At 47.0% G+C, this 18,342-nt stretch overlaps 2 protein-coding genes and 1 pseudogene across 2 annotated transcripts; 1 reads left to right on the top strand and 2 right to left on the bottom strand.

Annotated features, from left to right (window-relative positions):
• Positions 1-377: 377 nt before the first annotated feature.
• On the bottom strand, positions 378-835 carry PFN3 (profilin 3). Its single transcript, XM_067730147.1, has one exon. It carries the CDS (start codon positions 789-791, stop codon positions 378-380), a length of 414 nt encoding a protein of 137 aa, XP_067586248.1. The 5' UTR covers positions 792-835.
• Positions 836-1,630: 795 nt separating this feature from the next.
• On the top strand, positions 1,631-2,231 carry LOC137220867 (mediator of RNA polymerase II transcription subunit 28 pseudogene; annotated as a pseudogene).
• A 2,121-nt stretch (positions 2,232-4,352) lies between these two features.
• F12 (coagulation factor XII) lies at positions 4,353-17,971 on the bottom strand. The gene is given in 19 exon segments (XM_067730247.1): positions 4,353-4,982; positions 5,074-5,124; positions 5,126-5,223; positions 5,787-5,936; positions 6,032-6,056; positions 6,058-6,169; positions 6,432-6,508; positions 6,510-6,664; positions 6,762-6,991; positions 7,077-7,248; positions 7,395-7,499; positions 7,661-7,792; positions 7,932-8,042; positions 8,326-8,359; positions 8,362-8,398; positions 9,091-9,208; positions 17,277-17,300; positions 17,515-17,548; positions 17,915-17,971. Coding segments are annotated over 19 exon segments (1,890 nt in total). The 3' UTR covers positions 4,353-4,814.
• Between the last annotated feature and the right edge of the window lie 371 nt (positions 17,972-18,342).

Raw genomic sequence — 18,342 nt, 5'->3', positions numbered from 1 at the left:
GACTTCCTTTGCAGTATGTCCCACACAGATCTGTGGAAAGTTTTGTGGGAGAGGATGCTCAGGCCTGAGTTAGAGGGTTTGAGAACTCCGTCCTCGGGTTGGCCGTCCTTAGGACCCTGAGAAGGGACCAAGGCCCTTGGACTCTGGCCTAGGGAGTTAGGCCACAGGCAGGGCACCCATGGGAGGGCCTGATGTAGGGCTCAGGAGGCTGGGAAGCCTCTGGACTCATAATACCAACCTCACCAGATACCCTTTCTGCAAGGATCTTCTAGTAAAGTACTTTCCGCATCTGCAACCCTCCCCGTCCCCCTCACGACCGGAGGGTGAGTCTGCCATGCCCAGGTCAGACTTTATTTTGGCGCTGTCTGGCTGTCCTGCTAGGTGCCCTGCGAGCGCAGCCCATGGATCAGCTCGTGCATCGTCTTGTTGAGAACGCCCCCATGCACGCCCCGCCGGCCCATGAGCACGAGGAGTGCACGCGGCGTGTGGCCCACGCAGATGGCGCGCCCGTCCTTCCCCTTAGTGCGCGCGTCCAGCACTCCATCGCCCTCGGCCAGCAGGTGGTCTCGGATGACGCAGCAGCGGCGGCCCGCCACACTCAGGCCCGCCTGCAGGAAGGTGCGCCGGTCCGGCCCGGTGAGTACACCCACCTCCTGCGGTGAGATGGCCGCCAGCAGGCCACCGGGCCGCGATGCCCACACGCAGCGATTGTCCGAGTGGCCCACGATGGCCACGTCGTCGATGCGCTGGTCCCGCAGCACCGCACTGATGTAGCCTTTCCAGTCGCCCATTCCAGCTCAGAGTGCGTCCCTCGCCTCTCACTTTCGAGGGTTGTCCTGCTGCGCCGCGCACCTGGAACGCCCGGGGCACTATGACGTATTGGGGGGGCGGGGTTGTGACGTAGAGATGGCTGCAAGGTCACAGAACGGATACCTACGCTGGAGAATGGGGTGCGGGTGGGGCGGTGTTCATATCTTACACCTGATGAAGTTCTAACGTTAGTAGATAATGGCAGTTATTTCTAGATGGTAAGATACAGGTGATTTTCATTTCTTCGTACTTTTATCCTATATTTTTCAAATTTTCTACAATAAAAGTGTGATAAGCAGAAAAAAAAAATAAAGTTAGCCTGAAGGAGGGAATCGCACGAGTCAAAATAACTCTCAAAACAAACAAGCGAACACTTAAATGGCCCATCAAGCACAGCACACGACTTTAAGAATAAAAAGAAAGGTGCCATGTCTAAACTGCCTGACCTCTCAGCCTGATAACCATTCAACTCCCAGAATGTGGTTCTCAAACATTAGGAGTATCAGAATCTCCTGGAAAGCTGATAAACAGATTGCTGGGCCCCAAGTCAGAGTTTCTCATTCTGCAGTATGGGATGCAGCCAGAGAATATGCATTTCTAACAAGTTCCCTGGCGATGCTGCTGCTGGTCCAGGAACCACACTTTGAGACCCACTGCCCTAGTGACAGTTGGGGCAGGGGTGAGGGTCTTCCACGCCATCAGTCTTAAGGGTCCACACCACTGATTTAATGTTAAGTACTTCTAACCATGGTTCTCAACCTCCGCTGCAGATAGAATCACCTGGGGAGGTTTTAAAACAAATGGCTAGGCCATTTTAGAAATGGCGGCTCCGCTGGGAGGCATGTTCTCCGGACAGCCACATGGACCCCCGCCACCCCCGCCGGGGTTATTGGGCTAGGCTTCGCTTCTTCAGGCCATACCCGGCATTCTGAGAACTTCTAACAGTACCTTGGTGGACGAGTCGGAGTCATTGTTCGAGGCCTGCTTTGCTTCTCTGGTGAGTCAGGATTATGTCAATGGTACAGATCAGGAAGAAATTCGAACTGGTGTTGATCAGTGTATCCAGAAATTTCTAGATATTGTGAGACAGACAGAATGTTTTTTCCTCCAAAAAAGATTGCAGTTATCTGTCCAGAAACCAGAGCAAGTTATCAAAGAGGATGTCTCGGAACTGAGGAACGAATTACAGCGGAAGGGTGCTCTGGTCCAGAAGCACTTAACAAAACTGAGACATTGGCAGCAGGTGCTGGAGGACATCAACAGGCAGCACAAAAAGCCAGCCAACATCCCTCAGGGTTCCCTGGCCTACCTCAAGCAGGCATCTGCAAATACCCTTTCACTGATGAAGCAAACCTGAGGAAAAGCCACCTGAACATGAGCTGGTGGCTGAGTCAGCCAACACAGTTTTGTCAAACATCACTTCTTGTAGACATGCCATTTTGGGAGAACTCTTTGCCAGAGAATATGATTTTAGTTTTGTGCTCTCATCTAAAATTTCCCCCCTATTTTTATAAGTGTTATTTCTGGAGTACTTTATAAAATGCTTATTGCTTTGGTAAACCAAGTATATTGTCTTTAGCAAAGTTTAAGACTGTTAGTGTGATACCATTTACAGATTCCTTTTTATGTTTTTGGTTTTTGCTGCTTGTTATTATTTTTATTTTTGAATGAGTGTTAATCTCTCTGTTTCCAGTTTTACATTACTTTGTATGATCTGAGGGGAAAAGCTTGTATGATCTGATCTGCATATCAAAGGATGAGGATTTCGGTTGTAGGCCTTTTATGATAATTTACCCATCAGTGGCAGTATATAAAAATATGTAAATTTGCTGTTTTTCAAGACTTTGAACTACCTCAAGAAGAGGAGTCTAATGCAACAGTGTAACACTTCCAGAACCTCAGAATAAGGATATTTTGTAAATAGGTTGGAAGAGGATTATAATATCGTAGGTTAGCGTAGTAACTTATTGTACTGCAGTAACCTAGTGCTATAGGAATCCAGTAGTATCCTTAAGTTAATGTTGACTTTTATTTGGGGTAAGTTTATATTTTGTGTAGTGTTTATTTACTTTTGGGGGTGGTAGGAGCAGTGATATGCTAGTGATATTCATTTCCTCAATAATCAGTTTAAGTAACAGAGCGGACCCTGATCTCAATAGGGGCATAGGTGAAGTATGAGGGTTAAAGTTTGCTGTAATCATCTCTGAGTTTTGAGTTTTGTTTGTTTGTTCTGCTATTTGGAGCAGATTTTTCCATTAATGAATTTCTTGCTAATGGGTGGTATTGATTCCAAGGGACTGGGGCCTCGAGGTGGGAGGCTGGCTGCAGGGTGCATGGGAGACCCGGTGTTTGGGAAGATATTTTACCCTCTGCCAGCCGCAGAGGCCACCTCAGATTCTCTGTTGAACCGCTGTTGAGAAATACAAACCAGCATTGTGCCTGGTCTGCTGTTGAGAAATACAGACCGGCATTGTGCCTGGTCTCCTTGGATGAGGCTTTCCTTTCTCTGTTGTTCACATTCCCTCATTAGATTACACCCCTTCTCTCTCACCAAGTGCTGCACTGTCTCTTGAACAGGCAGTAATTCTGTGACTCGGTGTCTTGGCTTGCTTTTTCTCCAGCCTTGAAGGCCCTGTCCCACCCACCTTGACATCCACTCAAGTTCCCCTCTGGCCTGGACGCCACCTGGTCTCTGCAGCCTCCAAAGGCCCTCTCCGTCGTATCCACAGGACACAGGACTTCTTGTCTCTTCTGCCAGCCTTGCTTGATTCTCCCTCTGGAGTTAGTAATCTGTCTCCTTGTTCCTCATGAGAAGTAGGCATTATTCCCCTCTGAATATGCAGGGACCGTTTATTATCTTTTATATATAATAACTTAGTACTTATTTTTGTTTGTGTATGTGTGTGTATGGTACACAGCCGGAGGCAACGAATTCTCTCATTCGGAGTATATAGTTAAACAAAGCTTTTTTTTTTTTTTTTTTTTTTTTGCGGTATGTGGGCCTCTAGCTGTTGTGGCCTCTCCCGGTGCGGAGCACAGGCTCCAGACGTGCAGGCTCAGCAGCCATGGCTCACGGGCCCAGCTGCTCCGCGGCATGTGGGATCTTCCCGGACCGGGGCACGAACCCGCGTCCCCTGCATCGGCAGGTGGACTCTCAACCACTGCGCCACCAGGGAAGCCCTAAACAAAGCTTTTAAAAGTTGTTTTTAATCACATTATCTGATTTCAAGGTTGTTAACCTGGTCATCTCATGCCAATTAGAAGCTCTGATTGGCAGCTTTAGATTTCTTGATTAAAAACCTAACTAAATTGATTACATTTTAGCATTCTTTCAGTAATGAAAGAGGTTCTTAGTGAAAAGTTCAGGAACTATTCTATTTGGTGCTTAGTAGAAATATTTTGAATTAATGTGTGTACCAGTTATTGTCATTTCTTTATTAACTTCAAAAGTTTTCTGCCAAATAAACATTTCACTTTTTTCTGTTTGTAAAAAAACAAAACAAAACAAATGGCTACCCACCCACCCCCCTTCCCTAGAAATATTGATTTAATTGGCCTGAGGTGGATGTTGGGCATAGGTTCAAAAAGCTCCCCATGGTGATTCCGATGTACAGTCGAGGTTGAGAACTCCTGTTCTATAAACTTAAAATATGAGTTTCATACATGTGGAGTCACCTTGCACAGGTTTGGTACACAGTGTGGCTTAGTAAATGTCAGCTGGACATGAATCTAAACCTTGCATCAGATCTCAATAGATTCTGTTCTCTGAAGGGGTGTGGAGAAGTTGAGCACCGGTATACTATCTTGGCATTTCCCGACGGGACACCTGAAGAGCTGTGCCTTTCAAGCATCTTCAAAAGCACTTTACTGATTTCTATGCCATGCCTGGAGCCGGGCTGGCAGCGCTGGGGGGAATGGAACACATTCCTTGCTATCCATGATCAAGCCTCAGCCACACTTCCATTCCAGAATTGCCCAGGAGGGAAAGACGAGTCCCGGGGCGGTCAGGAAGCGGTGTGCTCCCGGATCCAGGCTAGGTAGTTGGCCACGTCGGTGTATACACCTGGCATGTGGTGGTCGCCGCAACCTGAACCCCAGCTGACGATGCCTCGCAGGATGAGCTGGCGCTCTGCGGTCTCATCCTCACACACCAGAGGGCCCCTGGAGTTACCCTGGGTCGGGGACACGCGGCTCAGCGCCCTTGGCTTGAGGTCTGCACTTGACCGGGTTGGAGGAGGGCACCAAGTGGATCCAAGGGCTCACCTGGCACGCGTCAGTGCCACCCTCGAGGAAGCCAGCGCAGAGCATGCCGGGGGATGAAGGCGGCTCCGTGCACGTCGGGGGCGGAGCAGCGCTCCGGATGGATGAGCGGCACCTGAGTCTACTGCAGGAAGCTGGAATATTACCCTGGCCCTGCGAACCGAGAGCGCCTTCCTCACACCCCTCCCAACTCCTCTCCGCCCAAGCCATGGACCTGGCTGCGCCAGGCTCTTCCAAACCCGCTAATCTCCTGCCTCCCTCGCAACAAGCCCGAGAGAGAGTGAGTTGCCTTTAACACTATTTCATAGACGAGAAAACTGAGGCCAGAGAGGAGCGGTTATGTGAATGAACCAGGAGGAAGCAGGACTGCTTCGGAACCCCACCCCAACTTCCCATCCAGTGTCTCAAAACCTTGGTCCCCATCCAGCCCACCTACTGCTCCAGCGCGGGCCAGCGTCCTAGTAGCCCTTGCAGCCCTGTGCCCAGAGGGAATCAAGAGAAAGTGCGATTCTCCCGATACGCCTCAGATTTGGGGACGCCCCCCAACAGTGAATACCAAGCTCTTGGAGAAGCAGACTGCAGAGACAAGGGCCCTGCACGTCCTCACAACCCACCAGGTCGGCCCCACCTGTCCCTGGCGGTACCAAACCTGCGGCCTTCTCTTGCCTACCCCGGTGGCCAGAGGTTTCCCTCCCACCCCTAGCGGTTCTGCCTACCTTCTAACTGGTGACCCCAGCCGGCCACTTCGCAGAGCGCGGCTTCAGATTCGGCCGGGAGGGCGGCGCTACTTGGCAGGCACACTGGCTGAACGAAAGGCGACGGGTGCGCGCAGCAGCCTTCAGCGCTCTCCTGCAGGCGCACCAGAGCTAACCCAAGCGGGGAGGAGCATGAGACCGGGACGCTAGGACTTCGAGCCCCGCCCACCCTTTCCCCTGATCCCCGCTGGGGCGCCCCCACGCACCCAGGTCGTGCTGGTAGGTGATAACGCGAGAAGGCCTCGTGCAGGGGGTAGGCACGCACGGCCAGCGTCTGGCACTGCTCATAGCTCTGGTTATGGCGGTCCTGGCCGAGCACCACTGTCAGCTCCTCTGGCGCAGGTCTGGGGGCAGGGTCGGGAAAAGGAAGCGTGCTCAGAGCCGGCCACAGGCATCCTGCGGGACCCTCCTCTTTCCGAGCCCCTTCTTGGGTTTCAGCTTCCTCCTGGGGAGCTCTGAAAGGGAGAAGGGGGAAAGGTGGGCGGGGACGCGTAGAGGTAGGGGACGCGTAGAGGTAGGGCACGTGTTCAGGTGTCGCGCGGAAGCTGGGCACAGGAGAGAGGAGCTAGGGATCCAGGGCCGGGAGCTGAGCGCTCAGGCACTCGCCGGTTCTGCAGGCAGTGAGCCGCGGTCAGCACTCAACAGGGGGCGATGAGGCTGCCGGTGCAGAAATTTTGGCCCTGTTAACAGCGCGGCGATGTAGGGGTGCGCCCCGGGGAGCGCCATCAGTCCCCCGACGACGCGGCTCAGCGAGGACAGCCGTTTGTGGAGCCACCGTCCACAGCCCGCCGGGCCCGCGCTGGGCAGGGGAGTCCGCTGCTCGGGCGGCGAGCACCAGCCTGTGGGAGAAGCCCAGGCTGAGGGCCGGGAGACCCACGATCTTGGAATGTAGCTCGTCCCGTGCTTTCTCTGCTCGGATTCTTAACTTTTCCCAACAACCTGAGGTCAGGGGTCGAAGCGGGGTCTGGGTCGTGGACTGAGGTTTCTGCAAAGCCGAAAGCGAGGGCAAAGGGAAGTACTGGTGCCCAGATGAGATCCGGATCGGAGGAGGGATTTGGGGCGCCGCCGGGGCTGGGGCCTGGCACAGTGCCAGGCGGCAATAATTCGAGCTTAGTCGGTCGCCTCTCCAAACAAAGCACCACGGGCGGGTGTCGTTGTCCTGGTTCCTGCAACCACGGGGTGGGGGTGGTTGAGAAGCCCTAGAGGGCCCTGGGGCGGAAAGAGACGCCCAGCCCTGCCCCACCCGCGCACCGGCAGAAGGCGTGGTCGCCCAGTCTCCCGTTCAGCGCTTGCTCTGCGGTCACATTCCAGTAGGTGGCCTCGGAGGCCCACGGCTGACAGGGTGCACCCCAGAGCTTAGTCCGGGCCACGCCGCGGTAGCTGAGCCCGTGGTCGCGGTCGTCGTAACAGTTCGCCTTGTGGTCTGGGGAGAGAGAAGGCTCCCTACAGCTAGGGTATGGAACGGTCTCCTGCCGCTCTCTCACCCACTTCTCCACTCTCCCTCCTCCCTCTCTGCAAGCCCTTCCCACGTGGGGGCGGGGCTTCTGCTTCCCAGACACCCTAACTCACCCACTTCGCACAAGCGTCCAGCGTAGCCCGTGGGGCAACTGCACAGGCGGTGGCCCTCCGCCTGTAGGCAGCTGCCCCCATTGAGACATGGGTTGGTACGGCAGACTGGGAGAAGGAGCATGTTGAGCCACCCCTAGGCTCAAAGACCCCCGCCCCCCCCACCCAGAGAGCTCCCTCTTACGCTGGCACACCACCTGACCTCCTGCCAGCTTTTCTTTCCCACCTTCTGCCCTCCTCCCTGGCCAGCTCCCCACCGATCTACTCACCCTGGCTGGCCAGTGGCTTGCACTGGGCATTCGGACCATTGCACTGGCACTTGGCTACACCTGCCAGCTCAAGCCTGTGCCATATTTCATTCTCCTGGAAGAACCAAAGAAGCTGGGGCTCAAAGCACTTCTCTGGGGACAAAGGGGTAGGGTAGTCTCAGGAGAGTGTGGGACCATGCCAAATCTCTGGGAATCCACAGGACCTCTTCAGTAGGCCCGTGGCTGCCCCTGTTCCCCAGCAGCCCCTCCCCTGGCCTCAGCATCTCCTTACCTCTCTGGCCGTGCTTCCCAGTGAAGTGATCTGGACAGATGCAGTGTGGGCCATTTGGCATGTTCACACAGGTCTCTCCTTTCTGGCAGGGTTTGTGTTTGCTGCAGTGATCTGAGAGATGAACACAGGGGGAGAAAGAGTGGGGAGCCTGAATCAAACAGATGGGGCCAAGTCCCTACCCAAACCTGCTTGTCTTTTGACCTTGGCCCTCCAAATTTCCAAGCCTTAGTTTACCCACCTGAAAAATGGGGCTACCCCCTCTTAGAACTTCTCCCTCTGGGAGGGAAGGAGATAGGTGGGCCCAGAGTCCCATATGTTTTAGATCTGATGATACCCAGGAGAGTAGCTAGGGTCGGGGAGAGGGCCCTGTGCCACGCCAAAGGTTGTGTGGCACCTTTCACTTTCTTTGGCTCCAGGCAGTATGCCCACATCGCTGATCCTTCTTGAAGTTGGGGGTGGTAGCACACCTGTAGACAGAGATAAGGCTTAAGACATGGAAGTGACCCAAGTGCCCATCAATGGATGATTGGTTTAAGAAGATGTGGTATATACACAACGGAATATTATTCAGCCATTAAAAAAGAATGAAATATTGCCATTTTCAGTAACATGGGTGGACCTAGGGAATACCATACTAAGTGAAGTAAGTCAGATGGAGAAAGACAAATATTATGTGATAGCATTTATATGTGGAATCTAAACAATAACACAAATGAATCTATATACAAAATAGAAACAGACTTACAGACATAGAAAACAAACTTACAATTACCAAAGGGGAAAACGGGGGTGGGGGTGATAAATTAGGAATATGAGATTAACAGATACACACTACTATACATAAAATAGATAAGCAACAAGGATTTACTGTATAATACAGGGAACTATATTCAATATCTTGTAATAACTTATAATGGAAAATAATCTGAAAAAATATATATACATAACTGAATCATTTTGCTGTACACCTGAAACCAACACAATATTGTAAATCAACTATACTTCAATAAATAAAAAAAAAAGAAAGAAAGAGATGAAGCTTCCTAGCTCTGCCCAAGAGGCTGGGCTGCCCTTCCCTATCACAGCCCCTTCTCTCCAAGCAGGGTTCCTTGGACAGAAGGATGGGCAGAGTCTACCTCCCCCAGACCCCTGCTCCAACCCTTCCAGGGTAGTCTTACCAGGGTCGGGGCCAGGCCAGCCTCTGTGGATAAATTTGTGATACAGCTGCCAGTGGTACTGAAAGGGGAAGTGGCAGGGCTCCCCAGTGACAGTGAGAACTGCAGGGGTAACACACTCCTTAATGACTTTCCCCATGCCCCATTGCCCAGGTACCACCCCTCAGAGTCTGGTTGGAAAAAGGATAGACCTTTGAAAAGATCATTGTGCCTTCAAGACCACATCCTGCTTAAGAGTTGGGTTTCTGGAGTCAGCTGGTGGACTCCTGACTCCACCAACTACTAACTGCGTGACTTTAGACAAATCTGCAGCCTCCAGGCCTAGAAGAGTGCTTGCTACAAAGTAGGCACTTAATAAATACTTGTTGAATGTTGAAGTCACTTGACCACTCTGAGCCTTAGTTTTCTCATCTGTTAAAAATGGCAAAAATCATACATAGTACAGATGAAGGGTTTCAGTTTTGCAAGATGCAAAGAATTCTGGAGATAGATGGTGGTAATGATTGCACAACAATACGAGTGTACTTAATACCACTGAACTGTACACTTAAAAATGGTTGAGACGGGGATTCCCTGGTGGCGCAGTGAATAGGAATCCACCTGCCAATGCCCGGGACACGGGTTCAAGCCCTGGTCCGGGAAGATCCCACATGCCGCAGAGAAGCTAAGCCTGTACGCCACAACTACTCAGCCTGCGCTCTACAGCCCGTGAGCCACAACTACTGAAGCACGCATGCCTAGAGCCCATGCTCTGCAACAAGAGAAGCCACCGCAATGAGAAGCCTGCGCACCGCAATGAAGAGTAGCCCCCACTCGCGGCAACTAGTGATAAACCCCGCGCGCAGCAACAAAGACCCAACTCCGACAAAAATAAATAAATTAATTAATTTATTTATTTAAAAACCCAGCATGTCAGTATGGTCCTATTTTTGTAAAAATATGTTTACATATGCATAAAAAATAAATCTAGAAAGAAATCTCCAAAATTTGTAACAGTGGTTTTTGGAAGATAGTGGATTATGGGTGACTTTTCCTTCTTTTCTATTTCCGTAATTTATAAAGTTTTTACAATAAAAATATTGCTATTGTAATTTTTAAAAATAGTACACTTGAGCCTCATTCAGATTCTGTATTTGCTTATCTGCACTTCTTGCTAAAATTTATCTGTAACCCCAAACCAATACTCAAGGGGCTTTCACTGTCATTTGTGGACATGCACAGAGCGGTGAAAAATTTGAGTCACCTGAAGTGCACATTCCCAGCTGAGGTCAAACAAGGTGATGCTCTGCATCTTGTTTCAACTCCTACTGTAAACAAGTGTCTTTTTTTTTTTAATTTTTAAATTTTATTTATTTTTTTATACAGCAGGTTCTCATAACTCATCCATTTTATACATATTAGTGTATATATGTCAATCCCAATCTCCCAATGCATCACACCACACCACCCCTGCCACTTTCCCCCCTTGTTGTCCATACGTTTGTTCTCTACATCTGTGTCTCAATTTCTGCCCTGCAAACTGGTTCATCTGTACCATTTTTCTAGGTTCCATATATGCATTAATATATGATATTTGTTTTTCTCTTTCTGACTTACTTCACTCTGTATGACAGACTCTAGATCCATCCACGTCTCAACAAATGACCCAATTTCATTCCTTTTTTATGGCTGAGTAATATTCCATTGTTTATATGTACCACATCATTATCCATTCGTCTGTCGATGGGCATTTACATTGCTTCCATGTCCTGGCTATTGTAAATAGTGCTGCAATGAACATTGGGGTGCATATGTCTTTTTGAATTATGGTTTCCTCTGGGTATATGCCCAGTAGTGGGATTGCTGGGTCATATGGTAATTCTATTTTTAGTTTGTTAAGGAAACTCCATACTGTTCTCCATAGTGGCTGTATCAATTTACATTCCCATCAACAGTGCCAAGAGGGTTCCCTTTTCTCCACACCCTCTCCAGCATTTGTTGTTTGTAGATTTTCTGATGATGCCCATTCTAACTGGTGTGAGGTGATACCTCACTGTAGTTTTGATTTGCATTTCTCTAATAATTAGTGATTTTGAGCAGCTTTTCATGTGCTTCTTGGCCATCTGTATGTCTTCTTTGGAGAGATGTCTATTTAGGTCTTCTGCCCATTTTTGGATTGGGTTGTTTGTTTTTTTAATATTGAGCTCCATGAGCTGTCTATATATTTTGGATATATTTGGAGATCCTTTGTCCGTTGATTCGTTTGCAAATATTTTCTCCCATTCTGAGGGTTGTATTTTCATCTTGTTTGTAGTTTCCTTTGCTGTGCAAAAGCTTTTAAGTTTCATTATGTCCCATTTGTTTATTTTTGTTTTTATTTCCATTACTCTAGGAGGTAGATCAAAAAAGATCTTGCTGAGATTTATGTCAAAGAGTGTTCTTCCTATGTTTTCCTCTAAGAGTTTTATAGTGTCCAGTCTTACATTTAGGTCTCTAATCCATTTTGAGTTTATTTTTGTGATGGTGTTAGGTAATGTTCTAATTTCATTCTTTTACATGTAGCTGTCCAGTTTTCCCAGCACCACTTACTGAAGAGACTGTCTTTTCTCCATTGTATATCCTTGCCTCCATTGTCAAATATACGGTGACCATATGTCCGTGGGTTTATCTCTGGGCTTTCTATCCTGTTCCATTGATCTATATTTCTGTTCTTGTGCCAGTACCATATTGTCTTGATTACTGTAGCTTTGTAGTATAGTCTGAAGTCAGGGAGGCTGATTCCTCCAGCTCTGTTTTTTTCCCCTCAAGACTGCTTTGGCTATTCGGGGTCTTTTTTGTCTCCAAACAAATTTTAAGATTTTTTGTTCTAGTTCTGTAAAAAAATGTCATTGGTAATTTGATAGGGATTGCATTGAATCTGTAGATTGCTTTGGGTAGTATAGTCATTTTCACAATATTGATTCTTCCAATGCAAGAACATGGTGTATCTCTCCATCTGTTTGTATCATCTTTAATTTCTTTCATCAGTTTCTTATAGTTTTCTGCATACAGGTCTTTTGTCTCCCTAGGTAGGTTTATTCCTAGGTATTTTATGCTTTTTGTTGCAATGGTAAATGGAAGTGTTTCCTTAATTTCTCTTTCAGATTTCTCATCATTAGTGTATAGGAATGCAAGAGATTTCTGTGCCTTAATTTTATATCCTGCAACTTTATCAAATTCATTGATTAGCTCTAGTAGTTTTCTGGTGGCATCTTTAGGATTCTCTATGTATAGTATCATGTCATCTGCAAATAGTGACAGTTTTACTTCTTCTTTTCCAATTTGTATTCCTTTTATTTCTTTTTCTTCTCTGACTGATGTGGCTAGGACTTCCAAAACTATGTTGTAATAGTGGTGAGAGTAGACATCCTTGCCCTTGCTTGTTCCTGATCTTTCAGTTTTTCACCATTGAGAATGATGTGTGCTGTGGGTTTGTCGTATATGGCCTTATTATGTTGAGGTAGGTTCCCTCTATGTGCACTTTCTGGAGAGTTTTTATCATAAATGGGTGTTGAATTTTGTCAAAAGCTTTTTCTGCATCTATTGAGATGATCATATGGTTTTTCTTCTTCAGTTTGTTAATATGGTGTATCACATTGATTGACTTGTGTATATTGAAGAATCCTTGCATCCCTGGGATAAATCCCACTTGATCATGGTGTATGATCCTTTTAATGTGTTGTTGGATTCTGTTTGCTAGTATTTTGTTGAGGATTTTTGCATCTATATTCATGAGTGATATTGGTCTGTAATTTTCTTTTCTTGTAGTGTCTTTGTCTGGTTTTGGTATGAGGGTGATGGTGGCCTCATAGAATGAGTTTGGGAGTGTTCCTTTCTCTGCAATTGTTTGGAAGAGTTTGAGAAGGATGGGTGTTAGCTCTTCTCTAAATGTTTGATAGAATTCACCTGTGAAGCCATCTGGTCCTGGACTTTTGTTTGCTGGAAGATTTTTAATCACAGTTTCAATTTCATTATTTGTGATTAGTCTGTTCATATTTTCTAGTTCTTCCTGCTTCAGTCTTGAAAGGCTATACCTTTCTAAGAATTTGTCCATTTCTTCCAGGTTGTCCATTTTATTGGCATAGAGTTGCTTTTATTGGCATAGTAGTCTCTTAGGATGCTTTGTATTTCTGCGGTGTTTGTTGTAACTTCTTTTCATTTCTAATTTTACTGATTTCAGTCTTCTGCTTGTTTTTCTTGATGACTCTGGCTAATGGTTTATCAATTTTGTTTATCTTCTCAAAAAACCAGCTTTTAGTTTTATTGATCTTTGCTATTGTTTTCTTTGTTTCTATTTCATTTATTTTTGCTCTGATCTTTATGATTTCTTTCCTTCTACTAACTTTGGGTTTTGTTTGTTCTTCTTTCTCTAGTTCCTTTAGGTGTAAGGTTAGATTGTTTATTTGAGATGTCTGTTGTTTCTTAAGGTAGGATTGTATTGCTATAAACTTCCCTCTTAGAACTGCTTTTGCTGCATCCCGTAGGTTTTGGATCATCGTGTTTTCATTGTCATTTGTCTCTAGGTATTTTTTGATTTCCTCTTAGATTTCTTCAGTGATCTCTTGGTTATTTAGTAACGTACCGTTTAGCCTCCATGTGTTTGTGTTTTTTACATTTTTTTCCCTGTAATTGATTTCTAATTTCATAGCGTCGTGGTCAGAAAAGATGCTTGATATGATTTCAATTTTCTGAAATTTACTGAGGCTTGATTTGTGACCCAAGATGTGATCTATCCTGGAGAATGTTCTGTGCACACTTGAGAAGAAAGTGTAATCTGCTGTTTTTGGATGGAATGTCCTATAAATATCAAGTAAATCTCTCTGGTCTATTGTGTCACTTAAAGCTTGTGTTTCCTTATTAATTTGCCGTTTGGATGATCTGTCCACTGGTATAAGTGAGGTGTTAAAGTCCCCCACTATTGTTGTGTTACTGTTGATTTCCTGTTTTATAGCTGTTAGCAGTTGCCTTATGTATTGAGGTGCTCCTATGTTGGGTGCATATATATTTATAATTGTTATATCTTCTTCTTGGATTGATCCCTTGATCATTATGTCGTTTCCTTCCTTGTCTCTTGTACCATTCTTTATTTTAACGTCTATTTTATCTGATATGAGTATTGCTACTCCAGATTTCTTTTGATTTCCATTTGCATGGAATATCTTTTTCCATACCCTCACTTTCAGTCTGTATGTGTCCCTAGGTCTGACGTGGGTCTCTTGTAGACAGCATATATATGGGTCTTGTTTTTGTATCCATTCAGCAATCCTGTGTCTTTTGGTTGGAGCATTTAATCCATTCACGTTTAAGGTAATTATTGATAAGTATGTTCCTATTACCACTTTCTTCATTGTCTGGGGTTTGTTTTTGTAGGTCCTTTTCTTCTCTTGTGTTTCCCACTTAGAGAAGTTCCTTTAGCATTTGTTGTAGAGCTGGTTTTGTGGTGCTGAATTCTCTTAGCTTTTGCTTGTCTGTAAAGCTTTTGATTTCTCCAACGAATCTGAATGAGATCCTTGCCAGGTAGAGTAATCATGGTTGTAGGTTCTTCCCTTTCATCACTTTAAATATGTCATGCCACTGCCTTCTGGCTTGTAGAGTTTCTGCTGAGAAATCAGCTGTTAACTTTATGGGAGTTCCCTTGTATGTTATTTGTCGTTTTTCCCTTGCTGCTTTCAATAACTTTTCTTTGTCTTTAATTTTTGCCAAGTTGATTACTATGTGTCTCAGTGTGTTTCTCCTTGGGTTTATCCTGTATGGGACTCTCTGCCCTCCCTGGACTTGGGTGGCTATTTCCTTTCCCATGTTAGGGAATTTTTTGACTATAATCTCTTCAAATATTTTCTTGGGTCCTTCCTCTCTCTCTTCTCCTTCTGGGACCCCTATAAAGTGAATGTTGTTGCGTTTAATGTTGTCCCAGAGGTCTCTTAGGCTGTCTTCATTTCTTGTCATTCTTTTTCTTTATTCTGTTCCGCAGCAGTGAATTCCACCATTCTGTCTTCCAGGTAACTTATTTGTTCTTCTGCCTCACTTATTCTGGTATTGATTCCTTCTAGTGTATTTTTCATTTCAGTTATTATATTGTTCATCTCTGTTTGTTCTTTAATTCTTCTAGATCTTTGTTAAACATTTCTTGCATCTTCTCAAGCTTTGCCTCTATTCTTTTTCCGAGGTCCTGGATCATCTTCACTATCATTATCCTGAATTCTTTTTCTGGAAGGTTACCTATCTCCACTTCACTTAGTTGTTTTTCTGGGGGTTTATCTTGTTCCTTCATCTGGTACATAGCCCTCTGCCTTTTCATCTTATCTATCTTTCTCTGAATGTGGTTTTTGTTCCACAGGCTGCAGGACTGTAGTTCTTCTTACTTCTCAAGAAGTGTACTTTTCATGCTCTATTTAGTGCCATGTTTTTCAAATTTTGTGCTTTTTTTTTTTTTTTTTTTTGTGGTACGCGGGCCTCTCACTGTTGTGGCTTCTCCCATTGTGGAGCACAGGGCGCGTATGCGCAGGCTCAGCAGCCATGGCTCACGGGCCCAGCCGCTCCATGGCATGTGGGATCTTCCTGGACCAGGGCACGAACCCATGTCCCCTGCATCGGCAGGCGGACTCTCAACCACTGCGCCACCAGGGAAGCCCTCAAATTTTGTGCTTTTGATACCTGATTTTGCTGTTGAAAATGGCCCCCAAATAGAGTGCTGAAGTGCTGTCCAGTGTTCCGAAGTGCAAAAGGGCTGTGATGTACATTATGTAGAACACTTGTGGGTTAGATAAGCTTCGTCCAGGCATGAGCTATAGTGCTGCTGGCCATGAATTCAATATCAATGAATCAACAATATATATTAAGTAAGGTGTCTTTAAACAGAATCACACATAAAACAAGGTTATATGTTGATGAAAATGTTGTGGCCAGAGCTAACAGAAACCTAACCCTATATTTCCTCTAGGAGCAATGGTTCAGTTTTTGCTAATTCAGTGTTCATGGTGACTTTATAGAACATGACTACCACGAATAATGAGAATTGACTCTATTTCAGAGCAGTGTTGTGAAACTTAAATGAGATTGTGTCTATAAAACACTTACACAGAGTCTGGCACATAGTACATTAGCTGCTATTTTGTTATTAGAGGCCCAATGATGCTTGTGCTGAGGGCCAAATCAGGGACAGGACATTAAAGGAAGAGAGAGGGGTCTGAGACGGACCTTTAAGATGCAAATGGAATGGACACGGAAGAGTAGGACCCTAAGTAGGTGATTAGGCAAGGGCAGAGCAGCTAGGTTGAGTCAGGCTAGAGGGAGGAGAGCAGTTTGGCTAGGTGTGGAGTGCTGAGGAGAGGAGGTGAGGTACTCAGGATTGCCTCAGTGTCATGCTAAGGGGCTGGGCCTGATCCCATCAGGGCAGGCTTGCCAGGGCAGGCTCAATCTAGTTTACAATTCTAGGTAAATATTTAGTGCCTGGAAGAATGCAGGAAATGAGGAGCTATGGCAGGGGGAAGATGGCAGATATCTACCATCTAAAAGGGAGCTTGATAACAAAAGCCAATATATTTTAAGCATTTACCATGTACCAAACTGTGGGCTGAGCGCCTCACTGGGATTAATGACTCATTTCCCCTTCTCCACAACCCTAAGAGTTTTACCATTACCAGCCTCGTTTTACAGGTGGGGATTTAAGCTTGGAGAAGTCAAGTCATTGGTGCAGAGCCATCCAGCACGTAAGTGATGAAGCTGGGATTCAGAGGAATTTGGGCTCCAGAGCCCTGCTCTTGATCCTTCCTTGTCCGCCAAGGGCCCTGGCCTCTGTGTGGCATGACTGATGCCTGCGAGATGTATTGAGGAGAGGAAAGGAAGGGGGAGGCTGGGGAAACCGAGGAAGACTGGCAGGTACTGGACCAGACACTCAGATACAGCCCCAGCCTTGCCCTCAAGGAGCACATAGTTCACTATCACTCTGGATCCCCGGCACCCATGCGCACAAGACCTGGCATATAGTAGGCTCTCAGGTCTGAATGCCAGCCAGACAACTCTGGGGATGAGAGTGAAGAGTGCCCAGGATCCTTCCCCTCACCCCAAGGGCCAGAGACTAACAATCTGCACACTCCCTGCCATACTCATCCCTGTTCAAGGGTCTCTCAGGAGGTGGATCCAGGCTACTTACCCACTGTGCGCTCACTCTCTATGAACTTAGAGAGTTCATAGAGAGTGGCTTTCCAAGGTGGAGATCTGGGCTTGGAAGTCAAACACAATCATTTCTGCTGTATTCTATTGGACACACAGAACAGCTCTGAATCAGTTTTAGAAGAGACTATTCAAGGTCATGAATCCCAGGAGGTGAGGATCAATGGGGACCATCTAGGAGGTTGCCTCCTACAGCATTCCTCCATCCTTCCTTCCCTGTTTGCTCTGCATGGGGGCTTTCCAAGGTGGAGTCTATGGGAGAGAGAAGAAAGCCGGGAATTTTCCCAGAAAGTCGTTGCCTGCCCCGATCCCATGCTAGTCCCCAGCTTCCTTTCACAGTCCAGAAATGCAGAGATTTCCTCAGAAGGCCTGGACCCCTCCTTCCTCCTCTCATTGTCTCCTCAAGGTCCCCCTCCCCCAGTAATGCAGGCCATGTCCTCATATCTACCAGCACTGTCTGTCTTTCTCTCCTCTACTTTGGCCTTATAGGCTTGCCTAGTCTTTCCAAACAGGCCTTCCAATCACCTAGACTAAAAGGTCATGGGCAGAGGCCAAGGCTGTGATAGGGACCCCCCAGGGCCATCCCAGTACAACCCTCCTGGTTCCCACAGCCTTCACCAAAACTGCTGACTCCAGGCTCACCAGCAGGACCCCCAGGAGCAGCAGAGCCCTCATGGGGTCTGTCTGTTGGTCCAACCACTTGTCCAGGAGTCCAGATCAATAGAACTGGTCGGGCTTCCCAGGTGGCGCAGTGGTTGAGAATCCGCCTGCCATTGCAGAGGACACGGGTTCAAGCCCTGATCCAGGAAGATCCCACATGCTGCGGAGCAACTAAGCCTGTGCGCCACAACTACTGAGCCTGAGCTCTAGAGCCTGTGAGCCACAACTACTGGAGCCCACATGCCACAACTACTGAAGTCTGCATGCCTAGAGCCCATGCTCCACAACAAGAGAAGCCACCACAATGAGAAGCCCACACACCACAACCAAGAGTAGCCCCCACTCGCCACAACTAGAGAAAGCCTGTGTGCAGCAACGAAGACCCA

This window comes from Pseudorca crassidens, chromosome 3 (assembly GCF_039906515.1).
Source record: "Pseudorca crassidens isolate mPseCra1 chromosome 3, mPseCra1.hap1, whole genome shotgun sequence".
Taxonomy (NCBI): Eukaryota; Metazoa; Chordata; class Mammalia; order Artiodactyla; family Delphinidae; genus Pseudorca; species Pseudorca crassidens.
The sequence above is the reverse complement of the archived record's forward strand: the minus strand, read 5'-3'. Positions and strand labels throughout refer to the sequence as shown.